Source organism: Lathyrus oleraceus, chromosome 5, assembly GCF_024323335.1.
Source record: "Lathyrus oleraceus cultivar Zhongwan6 chromosome 5, CAAS_Psat_ZW6_1.0, whole genome shotgun sequence".
Classification (NCBI taxonomy): Eukaryota; Viridiplantae; Streptophyta; class Magnoliopsida; order Fabales; family Fabaceae; genus Lathyrus; species Lathyrus oleraceus.
Genome location: NC_066583.1, coordinates 594,634,327 through 594,659,787, shown reverse-complemented (window position 1 = coordinate 594,659,787; position 25,461 = coordinate 594,634,327). Strand labels below are relative to the sequence as shown.

General features: G+C 36.4%; 1 protein-coding gene across 1 annotated transcript; it reads left to right on the top strand.

The window, feature by feature from the left end:
• Positions 1–5,816: 5,816 nt before the first annotated feature.
• On the top strand, positions 5,817–6,429 carry LOC127086802 (calcium-binding protein PBP1). Its single transcript, XM_051027619.1, has one exon. The coding sequence runs from the start codon at positions 5,903–5,905 to the stop codon at positions 6,248–6,250; it is 348 nt and encodes a 115-aa protein (XP_050883576.1). The 5' UTR covers positions 5,817–5,902; the 3' UTR covers positions 6,251–6,429.
• Positions 6,430–25,461: the final 19,032 nt, after the last annotated feature.

Here is a 25,461-nt window from a genome sequence, read left to right as displayed (position 1 = left end):
GTATATAGACTTAAAGTTGCTTGAGGACAAGCAACAAGCTAAGTTTGGGGTTGTGATCAGTCACCATTTTTTCTATAGTTATTATCATTTTAACAGGTGAAAGTATGCGAGTTATTTACATTTCCCATATGGTTTGAGTGGTTTATATGTCAGTTTATTTAATTTCGTATTTGTCTATGTTTTAAGTATTTATGGTATTTTTGATCTTTTTGGAAAGGTTAACGTGTTTTGCAGGTTGGATGAAGTCAAAGAAACGGTCGAAAAAGGAACGCGATGAATTTTCAGAAGGATTCACAAAGTCTATTTTTCAACATGTTGCACATCATAATAGACCCGTGGTAGTTAAATCATATATAGAGTGCCGTAACTTGGAATTACGTGGGAGCAACAACAAATGAAAGCTAACATCAAGAAATACAACGTTCCTGAAGACACCAAAGGCTAATTTAGAAGTCCCATGCGCGTATCAATTGTCCCATACATGATAAGATTTGAAAAATGGGTATTTCTTCCAATACGCATATGGTCTGCCCCGTACACGTATGACTCATACGCCTCACACTGGGCCATACATGTATCATACACTTCACCAAGTGCCATATGCGTAACACACACCCTCACCCAGGTCCATACGCGTATCATACACCCCTACCCTAGACCATACACGTATGAGAGAAGGCCATACGCGTATGAGCGTCCGAAATTGTAAAAAGAGCTCAATTTCGAGTATTTAAATTCAGAAAGTGATTTTTTTGGGTTTAGATTGATTTGGGGACGAATTTTGATGATAGAAACAAGTGTAGAAGGTTGGAAAACTCATATTTTCAAGGTGGATCAAGATTTTCATGAGCTTTAAGTGATTAAAGATTTATTTCATATCTAGATCTGTAATGTCTATGAATTTTACTATCTTTTTATTTATTATTATGAGTAGCTAAACCCCCTAATGCTAGGGAGTGTCCCTGATTTGAATTTGTTGATGATTTCTACTTGAACCTTGTGATAACAATAATTTCTATTATATTCGATTTACTTTCAATTTTTTCTTAATGTTTTCTCTTTTAGAAAAATTGAGTTTGATTTATGGTTAATATTTAGGCCGGATTGTAGTTGTTAACGCTCAATTGAAAGTATTCTATAGTAGATATCATATAGGACTAATGATACCCTATAGAAATCGTATCGTTCTAGATATTTAATTGCTTAATTTCATATATAAATTTCACTATGGACATATGGATTAATTTGAACGATTAAAGATTTACTCGCTAAGGACTTATGAGTAAATACCCTTAAGAACCAGTAATCATTATTTTAAATTATGTTGTTACAAGGTTAGATTAGAAGTGTTAACGAATCCTATCATACATCTTCCCTAGCATATTTACTCCTATTTACTCTAAACCATTCAACTTCTCTGTTTATTGTTAGTTGTTATTTTATTTTCTATTCCTCAAACACCAATTTAAAACTCTCAAGTCTTTTGATTAACTAAATTAAAACACGAACTATGTATCGTCAAGGAGTCCTTGAGATCGATACTTGGGATTTTCCATTATTACTATATTGACATATTAGTACACTTGCTAATTTACCGATCACTTGCATTTCCTATTCAACCACTTTCTCCCTCTCTCTCTCTCTCTCTCTCTCTCTCTCTCTCTCTCTCTCTCTCTCTCTCTCTCTCTCTCTCTCTCTCTCTCTCTCTCTCTCTCTCTCTCTCTCTCTCTCTCTCTCTCTCTCTCTCTCTATATCTATATATATATATATATATATATATATATATATATATATATATATATATATATATATATATATATATATATCCTCCTCCAGTCTCATCTCATGAGCGTCCAATGAAGCTTGAAGTTCTTCCACCTTTATCTCAGTTATGTTCTTCGACTCTTCGATGGATACAACAATGTAATCAAAGTTTACAGTCAGAGATCTCAATAGTTTCTCAGTCTTCTGCAGGCCAGTAATTGATTCACCATTCACCTTCATCTGGTTTGTTAGAGATACTACACGCGTAAAGAATTATGAAATTGGTTCATATTCTTTCATTTGAGTCATCTCAAATTGCTTTCTCAACGTGTGCAACTTCACCCTCTTCAACTTTTCATCTCCTTCGTACAAGTTGTTTAACTTGTCTCACACTCATTTTGTTATTTCTTATTCAATGATCTTCTCAAACACATTTGGATTCATGCATTGATGGATCAAGAACATAGTTTTTCCATCTTTCTTTCTTTGTTTCTTGTGGGCATCTTACTGAACATCGTTCGTATTCTGTTCCAATGCAGATACTGTGTCGTTCACGATTTCAGCCATATCTTGAAATCTAAAGATGACCTTCATTTGCACAACTCACCTCTCGTAGTTCTCCCATTTGAAAATCGATAGATTCGTTGGAAGTTGCGTTGATCTTGTGTTTTCGTTTGCCATCACAGATTCTCTTTGAACCGTAATTGGGCTCATTGAAACTAATGTGTTGGAACTGATGACACAATTATGGTTTCAAGAAGAAGAAGAAGAAGAAGAAGAAGAAGATGAAGAAGAGAAAAATAGAGAGAGTATTATTGAGTAAAAAGCTGAAGTGATTACAATAAACTTGTTATTGAAAACTACAAAGGTATGCCTATATATAGGCAACCAAGGCCCAAGCCCAAAATATACAAAATTACATATCGAGTTTAATACAACAACTATGTGTTATATTAGATTATGTCGAATACAACTGACTCATACTACTTCGATTAATTACTTTGACACAATCCAATAATACCTTTCTATAAAACTGAATTACAACTTCTAACAAATACTAGATTTTTCATTATAGGTGTGACCTATTATTTAACTTGTCAAATTTGCTAAAACCATAATTAAACAATATTCCTTTTTTGACTCTAACTATGGATCAAACATCTACCTTATCATTTTCTTTTACGCTTGCACAAATAAATGTAATGGTAGGGAAATGCGATGGAAGCAATAGTCCAAGACGAGACAAGTTCAATTTTTCTTTTATTTAGTTCTTTTGGCACCTTCTTCAGGTGAAATATGATTGATGCTCAATTTTTTTTTTTTTACAAATACAAGGTTAATGTAGAGTTTTCCATCTTTATTCATTGGTTTGGTGCCCAAGTTTGACGCTCCCCTTCATCTAGAGGTTTTAACTTAATCTCCTTAATTGGTTGCTTGTATAAGTTGATGAACAAAGTCCAGACTTGTCAAAGTCGTGGATCATCTATTCTCATCAAATCAGTTTCCCTTTGATAAAGACAATCAATTAATAGGGGGTGGGGTGATGGAAGTGAAGAACATCACTGACTTTGCTAACAAATATATTAGTCAATATCTTATCTTCTAAGTAAACTTTCCTAAAAGTCTATTTTTGGGTTTGTTGTAGTTTCTTAGACTACGTGTTAAGGAGGTTTGACTTTGATAATATGGAGTTTCATGATAATTTGTGTCTTTTATGATAGCATTTGTTGTTCTTCTTAATGGTTTATCAATAGAGGAGTTTAACATTTATATAAACTTTAAATAAGATGACCCACTTGCTCCTTTATTTTGCTTTAAATTGTGAAAGACTTAAGTGAAATGCTTCGCCAAACTCACATCGGGAAGACCGACACTTAAGTCAACAGTTCTAATGTATGTGGATAGGAGGAAAACAGTCACGAGTGGACTTGACTGATGTTTCTCCACTGATAGGGTTAGGACTGTAGTTTTATTATAGGACAAACAACCTTCAAAATTGTTTCAAATAAAGTGATCAAACATAAGAAAATGTATTTCGATAATCAACATATTTTTATAACATTTGTCTTTGATACTTTTGATTTCCTAAGATTAAATACAGTGAATCTTTCACACAAATTCAAAGATCGAATCTTTTATACAAATTCAAAGATTTATGCATAACAATGTTATATTTTCTAAATTAATAAATATAATTTTTAAATAGACTGACTTTATAATCAAAAAAGGATGTTGTCCTTTTGTCGAATAAATATTATTAAATTTTAATATGATTATCAATTTTCACTCTAGAAAAAACCTTAAATATATTAAAAGGTTTTTCAAAATTAATTTTTTATTTATTTATAATATTCTTAATTAGTTATTATCATATTTTATTGTTTTTTCATACAATAAATAATTAAGATAATTTTGATGATTGATAGTACTTCAAATTTTGAAAACCAAAATAAAAACAATGATAATTTTCTTTTAAATAATTAACAACATTGAAAAAATTGGAGGGAATACTACATGTATTAAAAGTTTGTTCTTTCAAAAGGTGGGAAGGTCCCTACAATTTTGTGAATAATGATGTGAACATATGTTTTGTATTGATTCAATATTTTGGTCATTATTAGTGAAAGTCAACTAATGTCAAGAATGGGAAACAAGGCCTTCACGTCAAAAGAAGTAAGTTTTATTTACAGAGTACACAATTAAAAAAGTCCTCCCTCCGATTTTATTTATAAACAAAAATCTTCTAATTCTTTTACCTTAAATATCAACAAATCTATGTGTACTTAATGACTTTATTTCAAAAGTATCCCTGCATTAATTATTTAATATTATTAGTATAAAATAATTTAATTGAAAGTATATTAGTAATTATATTGTCTCTTAAATGAAATCAAAAAATTTAAATACATTTAATTATATTTTTTAATAAACGTGAAACTTATCTTTTTTTTTTATAAATCAGGTCGGAGTAATAGCAAATATTGACGTTTACAAACTAAAAGAAGTAGAATTTTTTTCTTTAAAGTCAAAGAGTGGATTCTTTTAGGCGTATTTAAATATTTTGATAATTTTAATCAAAATAATGTTTTTCTCAAAACTAAAAAATCAAAACAATTTATCATCTAACAGTTAATTTAATCCATTTTAAGTAGAAAAAACAAACAAATATTTACTTAATCAAGATTATAGTTAAATGTATTAGTCTCACCGTCTTAGAGTGATATGTTTGTTAAAAAAATATCTAAAACTAAATTATTTATTTTAGTTTATAGTATAAATTAATTCTTTTTTCCAATTGTACTATAATGGTAGTTTTGTAAATTATATTAGTCTTTTTTTAATTTATAAAGTTTTTTAATATGTGTGAAAGGATAAATAAAATTAAGGATTAATTACTATATATTATCACGATAAAATTTTAAAATATTTAAAATATTTAAACTGTCGATTTATCATCATCATCTATCTATATTATTTTATAAATTTTTAAAATAAAAATTAAATTTATTTTAATATTCAATATTTAAGATTACCAGACTGTGTATTAAATCCATAAAATTATTTATCGTAGAATTGAGGAAATAATATAATATTTAATTATATCTTGGATATTAGAATTTTTTGATGTTATAAAATGGGGAATGGATTCTCTCCGGTTTGATTTTCACTAGAGAGAGCAGTTAACATCTTAACCATTGAATGTTTCTCTTTCCTCAATTTTGAACATGTGGCCTTGATTCCACTGCATTTGTATTTAATGGGAGACAATCTTGTCCCTATAAAATGGGAATAGAAAAAGTGTGTTGAAACAGTGTTATTGGAAAGAACCTTGTCAAAGTTGATTAGATTAATATTTTAAATGACAGAAATATCCCTGACAAACTTCTAGGAAACAAGGAAGCAATTACGGTCCTGTTTTTTTTCTTGATAATCAAAAGCTAATATTTATCTGTTCCCTTGCTGTCATCTAACAGAGGTTCATCAAATTTCTTTTCCTCTTTCCTTGAAACTCCTTCATCTTATCTTATGTATCTATATAAACATTTCAATACTCATTCATCAATCTCATCAAACAAATATCTCACATTCTACATTATCCAAATTATTCTTCTATTCTCCTTTTGATATTATTAAGGTTATGGCTGAAATGGATTTTGAGGATTTGTTACCGGTAATAGCGAATAAGCTAGGTGGTGAAGGTTTAATGAAGGAACTAAGTAATGGGTTTGAGTTACTTATGGACAAAGACAAAGGTGTGATAACTTTGGAGAGTTTAAGGAAAAACAGTGCATTGATGGGTTTGGAGGATTTGAAGGAAGATGAAGTAGTGAGCATGATGAGAGAAGGTGATGTTGATGGTGATGGTGAACTCAGTGAGATGGAGTTTTGTGTTTTGATGTTTAGATTGAGTCCTCAGTTAATGGAGGAATCATGGTCTTTGCTTCGACAAGCTTTGCAAAATGAAGTCAACAATCATGATTCATAACCATTCTTCTTAAATATTATATGTCTTTCTTAAACCATTCTTAATTTTTTATGATGTAATTGACTATTGATATTTTTTTTGTTTTTTACAATTGAAATTGGTTAGAAGAGAAATATATACGTGTATTACAAGTTACAATCATTCATCCTAATGAACAAAGATTGGATATGTTTTGACTATGTTTATTTTTGCATTTGGGATTTTCGTATAATTGATTTGTGTTAAAGTAAATTAGTTTATATTTAAGTGTATTCACTTAACATGAAACTGAAAGCAAATATAAGAAAAAGGAGCATAATAGGACTCATCTCACAATGGATATCTCTAAAATTTATTTATAAGATAAAAATCTACAAATTGGATACGGACACATGTATGAATATTTATTTATTAAAATAAAAAATTATGTGTGCGAGTGCGAGTATCTTAATACCCCTATTAACACTATAATTTTTAAATTAATTTATTTTATTGAGATTTATATTCTTAAATGATTTATCGGAATATTATATGTATTTTTGGTGGAGTTATTTGGAGTTCGGTAGATTTTATAGAATTATCACTAATTTGGATTGATTAAAGTAATAGAAACATGGATAAAATAATGAAATAGTGAGTTATGGGGAAAAATACTAATTTTATGAAATTGGTGGGGTAACGAGAGAATTAACCAAAATTGGGGGAAGTTGTGGTGATAATTAAATTAAATAGAAATATTATATTTTTATTTAATTTAAATAGAAAAAGAAGAAGAAGAATAGGTTTATGTAGTACATAGAGTTTTTGGAGCAAAATAGGAGTTTGAGAGGCAAAAGCAAAAATCTATGATTCAAAGCAAAAACTTAAATTTTTCTGCAGAACTCAGGTAAAGGGGGATGATTATTCATCTATAGGTGTGTTTTTCATAAAGGATAGAGAGAGATCATAACCCTCTTCCTTGTTTTTTTTTTCAGTCCTCCATTGTTGAGGTTTTTAATCCTTAAGATGGTTGTGCATACTTCTTTGGTTATGATGTTATGAATCAGTTATATATTGTGATAGGTGTTGAATTCGAATGCAAATTATATGTGAAATTCATATTGGTGTTGTTCTTGTTAATATATTTTGGTGATTATTGTCGCAACGCGAAAAAAACAACCGGCGGGAAAAAAAACAGAAGAGTCGTCACCGTTCGTTATTTATCCCAAAGGAGGGAAAGGAAACGATCGAAGAAAACCTGAAGAGAGGAAAAGACAAGGTCTCGCAACCAAATCTAGGGTTCGGGAGTCGATTATGCGAAGGGAAGGTATTAACACCCCTACGCATCCGTAGTACTCTACGGTATTCACTCTTGTTGTTCTAGTCTAAAGGGTATAAGTATATCTAAGGTATTATCTGCTAAAAGAAGGTAAAAAAATGACTCACAAGGATGTCGCATCCACTGCCTACGTATCTCACCTGAGTATGAGAATCAGAGTCTTCGTAGCTCGGCTACCTATGGGTGAAAGAGAAGTGTGCTCGATAAGACATCGCGTCTTATGCCTACGTATCTCATCTGGAATGAGAATCAGAGCCAAAACGTAGTTCAGCTAACTACGGGAACAAGGGTCTCGATTGCAACTAGGGCAAGAGAAAGGGAAGGTCTCGATCGCAACGAGGGCGAGAGAAAAGAATCGCAGCAAGGGAGAAAGCAAGCAAGGATTAGTTGTTAGTCGTCAATCAAACTCGGCAAGACATCGCGTCTCGTGCCTACGTATCTCATATGAACATGAGAATCAGAGTTGTCGTAGTTCGGCTAACTAGGGGTTAAGGATTGCCATCTGAACATGGACTTACAAAAAAGGACACCAGTTGTGTCAAAGGAAAGTGGGCAATGTATTCAACGTCCTAGCAGTAGGTGTCGCAGCTCGCTGAATCGAGTCTTAGGCAGTTACCTCTTTGCAATAGAACGGACTGACATGCCACAAGATCGGAGACGCACGGAAGGTCTAAAAGTGGGGAAGCTCTGCCCTAGAGTTGTCATGCAATGTGGACCTATGTGTTAGGATTTACAGAGGGGAATATTTACCTAATGTTAGCATGCAAAGAATGAGGGAATTCTACCTATGTTATCATACAAAGGGTTCTACCTAATGGGTGCTACCTAAACGGAACAAGAGTCGACGGATGGAGCAAGGAGAGGAGCCACGGATAAGGGTAGATGGCGATGCCTGAGGCGATCGACTTACAAGAGGATGGATGAATGCGTGCTGGTTCTGTTAAGTTTTGAAAATGATTACTCGACGTTGGATCGAGCTTTTGATCTTGTTTTGAAATGATTATCGGATGTTTGTTTTAATTCTTGTATTAACAGATGAATAAAGAATGAAAGAATAAATATTATACACTTTATGGGATAGGGGTACATTTGTTACGAATGGGGATGGTTCATGGCAATCAAATAATAAGAATATATGCCTCAATCATCATACAAGTAGGCAACAATTATCAATCAAATCAGATAAGTAAGCAGGTATATAATCAAATCAAAGAATCAAAGAATGAAATAACGGAGCATTAAACAAGTCATAGGAAGTATGAACATGTTAAACAATCAAGCAATAGTAAGCATGGATGAAAGAAACAAGTGTAACAAATAATAGATGAATCAGACAGATGAAAAGGTGCACAAAAAGGGTCCACTGAAATAATTAAATCAAGAAATGAGGTAAGGATCAAATAAAATCAATATAAAAGGCCTCCAATACATGGCATATGATATGAACAAGGGAGGATCAAAAGATCTCTTCAATTGCCATAAGCAATCCCTAAATCAAACATTGATCATAAAGAAGTCAACTAAAAATTCAAGCCAATTTAATAATTATCAAATAAATAGCAAATTAATCAAGAAAATTATGAAAAATTAAACTAAGTAAGGTGGGGTCAGGACATCATCATCCCCCAAAAAGATTTTAAAAATAATGAAAATTAGTATATGAATTAATTGAAATAAAACAGAAGTCAAACCAAAAGTCAATCAACAAAACTAGGTTAAAAATAAATCAATAATAAATTAAAAATGTGAAATAAAAATCCAAGAAAAAGTCAGGTTGACCAGGGGGCAATAGTCAACCTTCATCCCAAAAACCAGAAGCTAAAAATAATTTTAAGTTATAAAAATAAAATCAAGAATCAAATGTATGCTAAAATGGACCACTTAGAATGAATAATTAAAATAAAATATTAATACTAAATAAATGCGAAAATAAAAATTAAATAAAATTAAATAAAGCATCATGCAATATGGAAAATATTTTTGGATATTTTTATGAACAAAGAAAATATTTTATATTAATTAAAATCAAAACAGAAATAAATTGGGAATAAAAAAAGAACATGAAAAGAGGGGGTGCATTAGCATTTTGACTGAACTGGGAAATAGGTTATGTGCTGATGGGCCATAAACGCAGGGTGCTGAAAGAAAACAGTGGAAGGGCCCATGATCCAAAACACAAATAAACCAGGGCGTGACAAATTAAATGAACATTTTATTTAAAAACTCATGTGAACCTTATGTCAATCGGTCACTTCCATTTAAGTTACTAAAAGACAAAAAACCATGGACGGACTCGATTAAAACATAAACGCTGGATCCAATGGCTCTCAAGACGACACGTGGTCGTCTTCTTCCTTGAGCCAAACCCTAGCCATGCTTATGCAAGAAAACGCAGGAAAACAATGTGTTTTTCTCAACTTCAACTCAAAAATACGCACACTATAATGCATCAAAAATCATGAAACAAAGCCCAGATCTCAAGTACAAAATGCAAGGATTAACATGGTAACTTGTTTTAGGTGAGATGGTAGCTTATTCATGGAGAAAAGTTGACAACAAAGTGTCAACATGAACACGGACATGAGCAAAAATCAACAACACAACTCAACACCATGAACAATGCCTCGTACTGAGGGCTTCAGAAGCAAGCATAAGTGTATGATTAGCATTGTAAACAGTAATGAAACAAGCATGATAATGGTTATGGAAATGGAGCAAAAGAGTTACCTAGTGGAAGTCTAGTCCATTGCTTCTTGATTATGGAGAGGCTAGAAGAAAAGGATGCTTCCTTGGTGCTTCAAAAAGCTTCACCTCAAGAACTTGCTGAGAAAAATGGAAGCTGACCTCTAATGACCTTGCCTTGCTTGCTCGAAAATCCATTGCCCTCTTTCATGTTTAGGGTTTCTTGTCTTAAATATTGTGGGTCAAATGCTCCTTAATGGGCTCAAAAATAATGTGTTTTGGGGTGAGCAAGTGATGCAATTGGTGAGGTGTAGTAGAAAAGGGCACGTGAGGGTTTTGTATGACAAGGCCAACGTTTCTTATTTTGGCAAAACTTAAGTGAATGGAAATAGGATGTATGGCCAAATGAGGAAAGCAAAAGATTGGCTTGGTTTGTGCAGCATACACGGCTTGGTTTGGCAACAAGAAATCAGTTCAAGGTGGTGACTTTGTGGCAACATAACTTGATGAGCAAACCACCAATTGATGAGATAATGCAAACAGTAGAAATATATCATGGAGTATGGCATGTTTCATGTTGAGAATGTGTGGAAATAATTAATGGAAGAAGATGAAAAATGGACCTCAAGATCATGCCACACCATTGAAGGATTGGTTGGGCAAGTTAGGCATAAAATCTGCCTAGAAATTTCAAGTCATGGTGCCAACTTTAAGTGAGTGCATCTCTCAAACCATAGATCCAAATGAGATGATTCCAAAGGGAGGTGAGAGAGGACATGACAAGGTATAATTGTTGTGAAGAAAATATTTTCAATTGGTGCATTGAAGTGCAAGAAAACTGGCCAAGAAGTTTTGACAAACTTTAAAGATTTTCAGACTTAGAAATTTTTCTAAGTGTCCTAAAATTATGCCCTGCTTTGACTAAGCATAACTTTCTCAATTTTGATCCAAACGGAGCTAACTTTATGTTTCTAGAAAGCTTGGAACAAGAGGAACAACTTTCATGTTGGAGAAATTTTCAAATGGAGCTTTTATCTTGATTGAAAATGGGCTTAAAGTGAGTGCAAAATCATGAAAACTTGCCCAAAATGGAAAGTCAACCATTTCCAAATTAAGTAACGTTTTCGATTCCTGATTAAATGACAAATCCATGATCCAACCTTGATCAAATTTCACATGTAGGCTCCCCTAGGCATGAATTTTGAGATTCCACTCTCAAAAGGTCAAGAGTTGACTTTTCTGGCCCCATAGTTGACTTTTCCCAAACTGTCTGATTCCCGATTCCAGTGATCAAATGAAACACTTCTGGCTCAAATTAAAGAATTATTTTTTGTATGTAGACCCTTGTGGACATATGGAGGTCCATGGAAAATAGTCTCACCCAAAGAATCAGAAATAAACTGATTTTATACCAAACCCTAATTTTAGGGCAAAATTGATCGGGAACTGATTGCACTGCTTGCCAATGGATCTTTCTGAGATAATTGTGAGTCTTCCTAGGCCAATATGACTCTCCAATCATGATATGGATGAGCTCCTCTACTTCCAACTAAACATTGTCTGTTGCAGGTAGCCATGAAACCCTAATTTCCTGATTAAATCCAGATGAACACTCTAATAGCTCTGAATCCTTCACTAATGAACTGAAGACCATAATAAGATACCTAGAGCCACCTGAGACCCTTGAGACTTGTATATTTAGAGAATGAAGTCCAATTCTCAATCTTGCTTTGTGTGGGCTCCTTCTGTTAAGGAGTGATCAATCAAAACCTGATTTCCAAGTTACTAATGCTGTATGCAATGAGTATGACCTAGTATGATGCCAATGAAGTGTGAAACATAATCCTATGCTTTCAGGAAAAAAATGTAGGGTAAATTTTGGGGTATTACAGCTGCCCCTATTCAATCAACTGGAGACCCGAAATGAAGATAGCAACGGCTTTCACACTTTCGAGGTATCAAGGGATTGAATACGATTAAAGCCCAAAAATTTACACTGAAGTAGGAAAGTGAAAAATAAAGTAATAATGCCTGTTAGGATCGGCAAAGAAGTGGTCTTGACACCAAAAAAGTGGGACATTGATTTGAGCATCAACAAAGAATCCGTCTGGTACGGTGAGAGTCGGTTTGAGCACCGAAAAAAGAACGTTAGCCTGAATACCAAAATAAATGGTAACACAGAAATAACCATGGCCTGAATGCCGCTCCTCAATCTGAATACTGGAAATCACTTTGATCTGAGCATCGGAAGATACTAGATTATTACACATCGGTCTGAACACCGGGAAACTGGCCTGAGCGCCACTTCGGTCTGAATATCGGAAACTGGCCTGAATGCCACAAGTTGCGTCGACCTGAATGTCGGAAACTTCTTCGATTTGAACATCGGAAAACTGGCATGAACGCCACTTCGGTCTGAATACCGGAAAACTGGCCTGAATGCCACTTCGATCTGAAAACCGGAAACTTGCATGTCTGTCAGCTGTAACACCTCAAAATTTGCCCTCCTCTTCTTGAGACTAGTTTGACACATTGCATTTCATATTTTAGAGCATTAGGCATTGCATTTTGCATCTCATGTGAATTAAGGAGGTCATCCTCCAAAGTCTTTTCAGAAGATGGAAAAGTTACATGGTTCAAGCCTGAGGGTTTCTATGAATTGATGATCAACCACTTGAGGGCATGGGCTTCAGTTAGGGTTTCTTGATTCTTAAAAGGTTTTGAGCATCATCTTGTTTGCAAAGATATGTCACCATCATCATGGTTCTATCATCATCAAGGGTTGCAGAGTTTATCCTCAAGTTCCTTTGAATTAGGGTTGTGACCTCTGGTCAACCCTAATCAATGTCATTCTTCCAACCAGGGCTTCTCAAAGAGATGAGGTATTTTCTTGGGATGGAGATCACATGGTTATCATAAGAGGCTTACATGAGCCAGTGTTTCCTTTTTGAGCAATTTCCCCAAGTGGTAGAGGCTCAAGTGGATCAAGGCATTTCAAGGTCATATGAAGACCAAAAAGTCAACTGTGCAGTCAACTGAGGGCTATGAGGTGGGGAAATGAGTTGAGACACCTCAATCATGTTCAAAAGAGGTCCATTTGTCATTCTAAACATCTATCTTGAAGATTTTGAAGTCATGGCAAAAGTTTCCAAAAATGGAAAATGACCTGTAATTTCAAGTTTCCAAAAATGGCAAGTTTCTGGTCCACATTCAACTTGACTTATCAACATCAAAGAAGTTTCAAATGGATTTGTGGTGAACATGAAAGTTGTAGATCTTTGTCTCCCCTTTTCAAAAAGTCCTAATTAATGTCCATTTGATGAATGGTTGAGAAGTTATGGCCAAATGATCACAAGGTGTGCATGGAAATTCAAAGTGGCATAACTTTTGATGCAATGCTCCAATTGGGTCCATTCTTTTTGCAAAATGCTCCTCATGTTCAAGACATTTCAAATGAACCATTTCCATGCATGAGAGAGGCTTGTATGCTCATCATTTAATTCATGTTCATTTTGGAGGGAATTTCTACAATTTAAAATTGGCTTAAGCTACAAGCAAAATACCATTCAAATCTTGATTATTGGTTGATTTTAAGTGAATTCAAGCCTTGCATGAGTACTGTTCACGTGTAGCATGGCCATGCTAGCTCACTTTTGCTTTTTTGCAAATTGGTCCAATATTCCCTAATCATGTTTAATCAATGCCTAATTTGGATTTCAGTGAGATTAGTGAACCATATAAAAGCCAAACCCTAATCCATAACCTCCATAACAGAATTTCAAATCTCAAATTTTCCATTTCCCTCCAAAAATTCTCTCACTTCGATTTCCTTTTTTCTTCACACAAACACCAATAATTCTTGTAGATTCATGCTCCTGGTGTAATTCTGAGCAAGATTCATCCCTTGGTTTGGACAATTGAGCTAGGTTTCGAGTAGATCAAGTGCATGAACTTGGAAATGGATTTCTGAAATTGAGCTGGATTCGAGTGTTTTCAATTGCTTCTTTGTGCATAAAGCTTCAATAGAGGTTCAGTGGAGTAGATCTGGAGCATAGGAGAGCTTGAGGACGCGTGTACAACAACTTGCATTTTCAAGTAAGTGAAAAATCGATCATCTCCTTTTTCTATTTTCTTGATATGATTGTGTAGATCTCACTTAGCTGAGCATGCTGATATGTTTAGATCTTGATTTGGCTTAGAAATGAACATGTATGGCGAACTTAAAATTTTGATGTTGAAAATGTTTTTGCTCGATCCAGAAAATTCATGATGATTTAGGATAAATGAACATGATATCTGAGATCCTGGTTGAGAGATGATTCGAATGGTATAGGATTTATGGATTTCTGCATTTTGGTACGGCGGCGCCATCGCCTGTGTGACTGGGGAAGACGACCGGAGCTACAGCTCCGGCGTCTGATGTGTTTTAGGGTTTCTGTCCAGGTGTATTCCACGTGAGCGCTTGCATGGCCTTTCCATTGGATGATGTTCTTTTGACCAGGCCACGCGAGCTTTGACTCGCTGATGTGTGTTGCCATGTAATAAATGAAACAATGTGTTTCATTTGGCCTTGCTGGATGCTGATTGTGCTGCTTGCGTGCGTTATTGATTGGTTCCCATTGCTTTGACTGCTTGCGTGTGTGTGTTGACCGCTGATTGTGCATGCCATGCATTTAAGTGAAACGGTGTGGTTTGGTATTCAAATTTGGACCGTTTGATGTGTTTAGCACGCTTTATCCAATGGCCATGATTAATTCTGGTTTTATTTCAAATATTATTTCCCTCCATATTTTACATGTTATTTCATTTTATTTGTTCATTTTTGAAAAATCATTAAAAATAGAAAAATGCTCCAAATTGACTCCAATTTTTTTTCATATTTTTTTTTAATGTCTAGTTTTTTATAGGATTAATTTCATGAATTGTTTGTTTCTGGATTTTTAATTGTGAATTTTTGATTGGACATTATGTTAATTTGATCATGTGCATTCAATGCTTTGTGAAATGCTATGTGTTGATCCAATTGATCTGAATTTTTGCATGATCGATAATCATATGTGATATGAATTTTTGAGCAATGGTTTGAATTTTTTCTCATTTGTATTCATTGCTTTTGACACATGAATATATAATGTGACAATTTGTGTCACATTTTGGACCTTGCATTTGTGCATTTTTGTTCATCTATCATTTGAACTCTTCTGGATTTGATTTTTTGCATGATGTTTGTTCATAACATGAGTAGCTTGCATAAAAAATTTCATAGCCATTGCTTGCTTTTCTGTTTTGATTTGGATTTTCTAATTTGGATGTCCATTTTGTGCTCATTTGCTTGCCTTTGCTTTACATGAATCATTTGAGCTACTTGCCTTATGAATTGATGTTGGTCCTTTTAAGGAAATTTTATTGAATGTTTGAACTTGCTTTATATGAAAGATTGACTTCTGTTTTGATCATTTGATTTGGTTTTGAACCTAGTCTTTGTACTAGTGTTTTGTACATGAACTAACCTTGACTTGTGTTTCAGGTTTGGACACTTAGCATTAATGGTTGAGTTGCTCACCTTTTGAGATGCAAATTGGATTATGTTCTAACTTCTTTGTGTTTTGTAGGGATTTAAGTTGATGTGTTGAGCTCATTGCTTCATTTGATTGCTTGAACATTGCTCATTGAGTTGTGTGCAGTTGGATGGTTTCACTGTTTGTTTTCTAATTGGTTGTCTGAGATACTAATTGTTTAGCTTTTGTACAGGTACATTAGTTGCTTGCTTTTAGCTCTTGCTTGAGCTTTGGATTGTGGTTGATACACCACTTAGGTAGATACCTTCTTACTCCATGTAGTCTGGAAGTCCTATCGCCTTTTTGGCAGGCATTTTGCTGGCAAGTCCTCCTTAGGAGGCTCTGTTTGGGTTTATTTACATTTGTGCCAAAGACCTCTAAGATGAGGCATGTGATACTTGATAAGTCCTCATAAGTGAAGAGGAAATTGACGGATAGAAGGGATTAGTAGCCAATCCCCCGTTATTCAGTGAGTCGTTCGTTATGCTCGCACTATGTAACACCCCGATAAAAATAAGATAATTATTTAATTTAAGTTAATATTATATTTATTAATTTAATTAAATAATTGGAATTTTGGATTATTATTATTATTATTGGAATAATAATTATTGGAAAATATATAAGTTGGAAATAAGGAAAAAAAGAGTTCCATTTTGGTAAAAAGAGTTTTCACGTGAAAACAGAGAAGCGGCTCAGAAAGTGGAGAAAGGGCAAAGAGGCAGAGCAAGAGGAAGAATGTTGGAAAAGAGAAGAGCTTGAAGCTAAAGGATCGCCGGATTAACTCAGGTAAGGGGGGTTTATCGTCGTTTAATGGGTATTATGGGTTAACATGTAATGGGTAGTGATAAACCGTTGAATTGACCCTAATTGGGATGTTGAATGCTGAAAAATTATGATGAATAGATGATGTGAAAACTGTAATTGAATCTGTATTTGTGTGAGTTGTGGTTTCCCGAACGTATAGCATTTTACGGAATTGGAATCGGAGGTCCGGAAGTCCTCCAACGGCGGAAAATGCGGAGAATTCTGCATTCTGCTTCGTGTTAGCGCAGGAACAGCTTTCTGTCTTGCGTTAACCGGTTAACCCAGGGTGTTAACCGGTTAACACTGTTAGGAATTGTGAAGTATTGCTGTTTTGCTTGCGTTAACCGGTTAACCCAGGGCGTTAACCGGTTAACACTGTTGTGATTTCTGAGAAATTGTTGTTCTGTCTGCGTTAACCGGTTAACCCAGGGCGTTAACCGGTTAACACTGTTGAGTTTTGCCAGAAAGCGTGTTCTGTCCTGCGTTAACCGGTTAACCCAGGGCGTTAACCGGTTAACACTGTTGGAAATTGGAAAAATTGATATTTTAATGTTGTGAACATAATTGGTGATTGGCCTATATCGGTGTGTGATATAGTAGGGATTATTTCCCGTTGTTTTGAGTAGGATAGATATTAGTAGAGTGTGCTAATACTGTGATTGAATTATTTGGCATGACATGATATGATTATGTGATAAATATGCTGATGATGTGTGAAAATATGCATAATGTTGTGAATGTATATATTATGTATGTAATTGTGAATGGACTGTTTTATGGCTTAGAGTGTGAGCATATGTCCATTGTGGATTGTTGTTGATGATGTTGCATTGCTAGGTGAATTAGCATGCATATTGTGGCCTTTATGGTGGTAGCTAATTCCCATGGTGAGGGATTAGTGAGTTAGTCATTATGGACTGTTGTTGATGTTTGCATGCTAGGTGAATTAGCGTGCATAGCATAGCCCTTGGGGTGGTAGCTAATTCCCATGGTGAGGAATTAGTGAGTGAGTCACTAGGTCTCAAATGAGTGGGACTAGTGGGCTTGGTAGCCGTATCTGGATTTGATCGGTGAGGTGAACTATATGTTCACGAATAGTCGGTACCGCATGCATGGAGTCTCAGTGCATAATGTATGTATGGCGTATAATATGAATGGATGTATTCCAATATTATACGTGTGTTTGTGTTGGCATTAAGTATGAGTATGAATTGTGTTGGTATTGAGTATGATAATTGAGTTGATGTGCCGTTACTGAATGTGTGATATGATTAGGGTGATTACCGTGTTATTTACTTAGCATTTCATGATATTCTATAATGCTTTTTATATCGATTGAGGAACTCACCCTTAGAACTATTTTTCAGGTAACGAGCAGTGATTGAGTAGAAGCTAGTGCTTGGAGTCTAGTGTAGTCTCCTTAGTGGGTCATGCTCTGATAGATGTAACATCGGGACGGGATGTTTTACCTTGTTGAATAATTTTACATGTAATGTGTTACATGTTCTGCATGATTGATTTGATTTCTATCCGCTGCGTATTGTGCAAACGCTTTATGTTTGGAATTAATAAAAGAGCATGACAGTTATTTTGGTGAATGGTGTGAAGTGATTGTGTGACACCCTTAATTGCATATCTACTCTGATATATATTTGTTGTTTTAATTAAATATTTGGGGTATTTTAGAAGGGTGTTACATTAGTGGTATCAGAGCATAGTCGGTCGAGTCGAGTCGTAATTATTTTGTTTCCCTGTATGTGATAGGTGTTGTGTAACCCTATCCGTACTTATTGTTTTAGCTTGTTGGGTTTTCAGAATAGAGATGGCTGGAAGAGGTAGAGACGATGCTGCGATTGCTGAGGCTCTGGGTATGCTAGCTGGAGTACTTGGGGGAAATCCGAATGTTGTGGGAATGGGAGCTGCTCGTCAACTGAGTGAGTTCCAGAAGAACAATCCTCCAATGTTCAAGGGAGCATACGATCCAGATGGTGCTCAGAAGTGGTTAAAGGAGATCGAGAGGATCTTCCGAGTGACTGAGTGTGCCGATAACCAGAAGGTCAGGTTCGGTACGCATATGCTGTCAGAAGAAGCAGATGATTGGTGGGTTGCTACCCGCACTGAGTTGGAATCTGCTGGGAATGCTGAGATCACTTGGGCTGTGTTCAGAGAGAGATTCCTGAGGAAGTACTTTCCAGAGGATGTCAGAGGAAAGAAAGAGATAGAGTTCTTGGAATTGAAGCAGGGCAACCGGTCTGTTACTGAGTATGCTGCTAAGTTCACAGAGCTGTCGAAGTATTACACTCCCTATGATGAGGCTACTGGGGAATTTTCAAAATGTGTGAAGTTTGAGAACGGGTTGCGTCCCGAGATTAAACAGGCTATTGGATATCAGCGGATCAGAGTGTTCTCTGACTTGGTTGACTGTTGCAGGATTTTCGAACAGGATACCAAGGCCAGAGCGGAGAGCTATCAGCAGAGGGTTGATAGGAAAGGCAAGAATCAGAATGATCGTGGAAAACCGTATGCAGCTGACAAAGGTTTCCAGAGGCAGAGTGGAATGAAGAGGCCTAGTGGGGGAGACTCCAGTGCTCCTGCTAAGTGTTACAGGTGTGGTCAGGCTGGACATCGTATCCATGAGTGTACCAGTACTGAGAAGAAGTGTTTCAAGTGTGGAAAAGGTGGTCACTTGGCTGCAGAGTGCCGGTTGAAGACTGTGACTTGTTTCAACTGTGGAGAGGTGGGTCATATCAGTCCACAGTGTCCTAAGCCGAAGAGAGAGAACCAGTCGGGAGGCAAGGTCTTTGCTTTATCGGGTTCTGAGACTTCTGCAGATGATCGTTTGATCCGAGGTACGTGTTATATTAATGGCTTTCCTCTTGTAGCTATTATTGACACAGGTGCGACTCATTCCTTTATATCTTTGGATTGTGCTGTGAAACTTAAGTTAGAGATATCTGAGATGCATGGAAGTATGGTGATTGATACTCCTGCGAAGGGTTCAGTGACTACTACTTCAGTTTGTTTAAATTGTCCTTTGAGTATTTTTGGTAGAGACTTTGGGATGGACCTAGTGTGTCTTCCACTTGTGCAGATTGATGTTATTCTGGGTATGAACTGGTTGGTGTTTAACCGAGTCTATATCAATTGTTTTGATAAGACTGTGATCTTTCATGAGATTGAGGAAGGGAAGAGTTTGTTTCTATCTGCGAGGCAGGTGAATGAAGCAGTAGCAGATGGGGCAGAGTTGTTTATGCTGTTAGCGACTTTGGAGGCTAAAGATAAACTGGTTATTTGCGATCTAGCTGTGGTGTGTGATTTTCCTGATGTGTTTCCTAAAGAAGTGAATGAATTACCGCCAGAGCGTGAAGTTGAGTTCTCAATTGATTTGGTACCTGGTACTAGGCCGATCTCGATGGCTCCGTACCGTATGTCTGCTGTTGAGTTAACTGAATTGAAGAGTCAGTTGGAAGATCTGTTGGATAAGAAATTTATTCGTCCGAGTGTGTCACCGTGGGGTGCACCAGTGTTATTGGTTAAGAAGAAAGAAGGTACTATGAGGTTGTGTGTGGACTACAGGCAACTGGATAAAGTGACGATCAAGAATCAGTATCCTTTGCCGAGGATTGATGATTTGATGGATCAGTTAGTGGGTGCGAGTGTGTTCAGCAAAATAGATTTGAGGTCGGGATATCATCAGATACGTGTGAAAATTGAGGATATTCAGAAGACTGCTTTCAGAACAAGGTATGGACATTATGAGTATTCTGTAATGCCTTTTGGTGTGACTAATGCGCCTGGAGTATTTATGGAGTATATGAATAGGATTTTCCATCCGTACCTAGATCAGTTTGTTGTGGTGTTTATTGATGATATTTTGGTGTATTCGAAATCTGAAGAAGAGCATGCTGAGCATTTGAGAGTGGTTTTAGGAGTTCTACGAGAAAAGAAGTTATTTGCTAAACTATCTAAGTGTGAATTTTGGTTAGAAGAGGTTAGTTTTCTTGGTCATATGATTTCAAGAGGTGGTGTTGCTGTTGATCCTTCTAAGATAGAAGCGGTATCTAAGTGGGAAGCTCCGAAGTCAGTTTCTGAGATAAGGAGTTTTCTTGGACTTGCAGGTTATTATAGGAAATTCATTGAGGGATTTTCTAAGTTGGCGTTACCGTTGACGATGTTGACTAGAAAGGGGCAAGCGTTTGTTTGGGACTCAAAATGTGAAGAAGGTTTCCAAGAGTTAAAGAGAAGGTTGACTACTGCTCCTATTCTGATATTACCGAGTTCGTCGGAATCATTTGAGGTTTACTGTGATGCTTCATTGTTGGGTTTGGGTGGTGTGTTGATGCAGAACAAGCAGGTTATAGCTTATGCTTCGAGACAACTGAGGGTTCATGAGAGGAACTATCCGACACACGATTTAGAGTTGGCAGCCGTGGTATTTGTTCTGAAGTTATGGAGGCATTACTTGTACGGGTCAAGATTTGAGGTTTTCAGTGACCATAAAAGTTTAAAGTATTTGTTTGATCAGAAAGAGCTGAATATGAGACAGAGGAGATGGTTAGAGTTTCTGAAGGATTATGACTTTGGTTTGAATTACCATCCGGGTAAAGCAAACGTAGTGGCTGATGCATTGAGTCGGAAATCATTGCATATGTCTATGTTAATGGTTAAAGAATTGGATTTAATTGAACAGTTTAGAGACTTGAGTTTGGTGTGTGAGAGTACTCACAATAGTGTTAAATTGGGAATGTTAAAGTTAACGAGTGGTATTCTGGATGAGATTAGAGAGGGTCAGAAATCCGATGTGCTTTTGGTGGACAAGTTGACTCTAGTGAATCAAGGTCAAGGTGGTGAATTCAGAGTTGATGAGAATGGTGTTTTGAAATTTGGTAATCGGGTGTGTATTCCGGATGTTACCGAACTTAAGAAGAGTATTCTTGAGGAAGGACATCGTAGTGGCCTGAGTATTCATCCTGGGGCTACGAAGATGTATCATGATTTGAAAAAGTTATTTTGGTGGCCGGGAATGAAAAGAGAAATTGCGAGTTTTGTTTATTCTTGTTTGACTTGTCAGAAGTCAAAGATTGAGCATCAGAAGCCGTCTGGGCTAATGCAACCGTTGGCTATTCCAGAGTGGAAGTGGGATAGTATCAGTATGGATTTTGTTTCTGGTTTACCGAGGACAAGTAAGAATTTTGAAGCTATTTGGGTGATTGTCGATAGATTGACGAAATCGGCTCATTTCATTCCGATCAGAATGGATTATCCGTTAGAGAGATTAGCCGAGTTGTATATTGAGAAAATTGTAAGTTTGCATGGTATTCCGTCGAGTATTGTTTCGGACAGAGATCCTAGATTTACATCGAAGTTCTGGGAAGGTTTGCAGAGGGCTTTGGGAACTAAACTGAGATTGAGTTCTGCATATCATCCGCAGACTGATGGTCAGACTGAGAGGACGATTCAGTCATTGGAAGATCTTTTGAGAGCTTGTGTTTTGGAAAAGGGAGGTGCTTGGGATTGTTATTTGCGTTTGATTGAGTTTACCTACAACAATAGTTTTCATTCGAGCATTGGTATGGCACCGTTTGAAGCTTTGTATGGTAGGAGATGTCGGACACCTTTATGTTGGTATGAGTCCGGTGAGAGTGCTGTGGTTGGACCGGAGATTGTTCAACAAACTACGGAAAAAATTAAGATGATTCAGGAGAAGATGAGAATTGCTCAGAGTCGTCAGAAGAGTTATCACGAAAAGAGGAGGAAGTCACTTGAGTTTCAAGAGGGAGATCATGTGTTTCTTCGCGTTACTCCGATAACTGGTGTTGATCGAGCTTTGAAGTTGAAGAAGTTGACACCTCGATTTATTGGTCCTTATCAGATTTTGGAGAGGATAGGGGAGGTAGCCTATCGTATCGCTTTACCGCCGTCACTTGCGAATTTGCATGAGGTTTTTCATGTGTCTCAGTTGAGGAGGTACATTCCTGATCCGTCGCATGTGGTCCAAGTGGATGATGTACAGGTGAGAGATAACCTGACTGTTGAAACATCACCTATGAGGATCGAGGATCGAGAGTTGAAGCAGTTGCGGGGTAAAGAGATTGCTTTGGTAAAGGTAGCTTGGGGAGGACCAGCAGGTGGCAATGTGACTTGGGAACTTGAGAGTCAGATGAAGGAGTCTTATCCCGAGTTATTCGCTTGAGGTATGTTTTCGAGGACGAAAACTCTTTTAGTGGGGGAGAGTTGTAACACCCCGATAAAAATAAGATAATTATTTAATTTAAGTTAATATTATATTTATTAATTTAATTAAATAATTGGAATTTTGGATTATTATTATTATTATTATTGGAATAATAATTATTGGAAAATATATAAGTTGGAAATAAGGAAAAAACGAGTTCCATTTTGGTAAAAAGAGTTTTCACGTGAAAACAGAGAAGCGGCTCAGAAAGTGGAGAAAGGGCAAAGAGGCAGAGCAAGAGGAAGAAGGTTGGAAAAGAGAAGAGCTTGAAGCTAAAGGATCGCCGGATTAACTCAGGTAAGGGGGGTTTATCGTCGTTTAATGGGTATTATGGGTTAACATGTAATGGGTAGTGATAAACCGTTGAATTGACCCTAATTGGGATGTTGAATGCTGAAAAATTGTGATGAATAGATGATGTGAAAACTGTAATTGAATTTGTATTTGTGTGAGTTGTGGTTTCCCGAACGTATAGCATTTTACGGAATTGGAATCGGAGGTCCGGAAGTCCTCCAACGGCGGAAAATGCGGAGAATTCTGCATTCTGCTTCGTGTTAGCGCAGGAACAACTTTCTGTCTTGCGTTAACCGGTTAACCCAGGGTGTTAACCGGTTAACACTGTTAGGAATTGTGAAGTATTGCTGTTTTGCTTGCGTTAACCGGTTAACCCAGGGCGTTAACCGGTTAACACTGTTGTGATTTCTGAGAAATTGCTGTTCTGTCTGCGTTAACCGGTTAACCCAGGGCGTTAACCGGTTAACACTGTTGAGTTTTGCCAGAAAGCGTGTTCTGTCCTGCGTTAACCGGTTAACCCAGGGCGTTAACCGGTTAACACTGTTGGAAATTGGAAAAATTGATATTTTAATGTTGTGAACATAATTGGTGATTGGCCTATATCGGTGTGTGATATAGTAGGGATTATTTCCCGTTGTTTTGAGTAGGATAGGTATTAGTAGAGTGTGCTAATACTGTGATTGAATTATTTGGCATGACATGATATGATTATGTGATAAATATGCTGATGATGTGTGAAAATATGCATAATGTTGTGAATGTATATATTATGTATGTAATTGTGAATGGACTGTTTTATGGCTTAGAGTGTGAGCATATGTCCATTGTGGATTGTTGTTGATGATGTTGCATTGCTAGGTGAATTAGCATGCATATTGTGGCCTTTATGGTGGTAGCTAATTCCCATGGTGAGGGATTAGTGAGTTAGTCATTATGGACTGTTGTTGATGTTTGCATGCTAGGTGAATTAGCGTGCATAGCATAACCCTTGGGGTGGTAGCTAATTCCCATGGTGAGGAATTAGTGAGTGAGTCACTAGGTCTCAAATGAGTGGGACTAGTGGGCTTGGTAGCCGTATCTGGATTTGATCGGTGAGGTGAACTATATGTTCACGAATAGTCGGTACCGCATGCATGGAGTCTCAGTGCATAATGTATGTATGGCGTATAATATGAATGGATGTATTCCAATATTATACGTGTGTTTGTGTTGGCATTAAGTATGAGTATGAATTGTGTTGGTATTGAGTATGATAATTGAGTTGATGTGCCGTTACTGAATGTGTGATATGATTAGGGTGATTACCGTGTTATTTACTTAGCATTTCATGATATTCTATAATGCTTTTTATATCGATTGAGGAACTCACCCTTAGAACTATTTTTCAGGTAACGAGCAGTGATTGAGTAGAAGCTAGTGCTTGGAGTCTAGTGTAGTCTCCTTAGTGGGTCATGCTCTGATAGATGTAACATCGGGACGGGATGTTTTACCTTGTTGAATAATTTTACATGTAATGTGTTACATGTTCTGCATGATTGATTTGATTTCTATCCGCTGCGTATTGTGCAAACGCTTTATGTTTGGAATTAATAAAAGAGCATGACAGTTATTTTGGTGAATGGTGTGAAGTGATTGTGTGACACCCTTAATTGCATATCTACTCTGATATATATTTGTTGTTTTAATTAAATATTTGGGGTATTTTAGAAGGGTGTTACACACTACGTGCTGATGCTTCTGAACATGAACCCAAGATCTTTGTCCAGAGTCTGTCAAGTGGAATAGGGTCCCTCTTTCTGGATCCCCACGCTTTCTTTGTCATGAGCTCACCCTGGCCAGGGTTAAGAGCATGAGGTCTCATCCTCATTACCATTTTGATCAGCTTCACCCTAACTCTCAATGTTAGTGGTTAAGAGCTACAAATTACCAATATCAGTTTGGCTTGTTTGTCGAGGTTGATATGACCCCTCTTGACTAAAGCCTACCCATTGTTTGGGCCCCTTGTATGAATATAGTGTGTGATGTTTGTTCACTTGTATTGATGTTTATTTGCTGTTTGAGTTGAATCGCTTCCAGAGCGAGTTAAGTTCTTGTTAGAGACCTCAACCTAGGGATATTTGATGGCATGACAACTATTAGGCTCGAGTCTTAGTCTCCCTATTAGTTTGTTGTTTCCCTGGTCTCTGGTTAGGAGAGTGTTGTACCCCTATTCAGGGGAACTACGTCGCCCTGATTCTCATACCAGATGAGATACGTAGGCAGGAGGTTGTAAGCAATCTCTCCGGGAAACCTTTTCTTTTTTGTTGTTGTTTTGTGTGTGTACCCTTTGTTTGTCTTC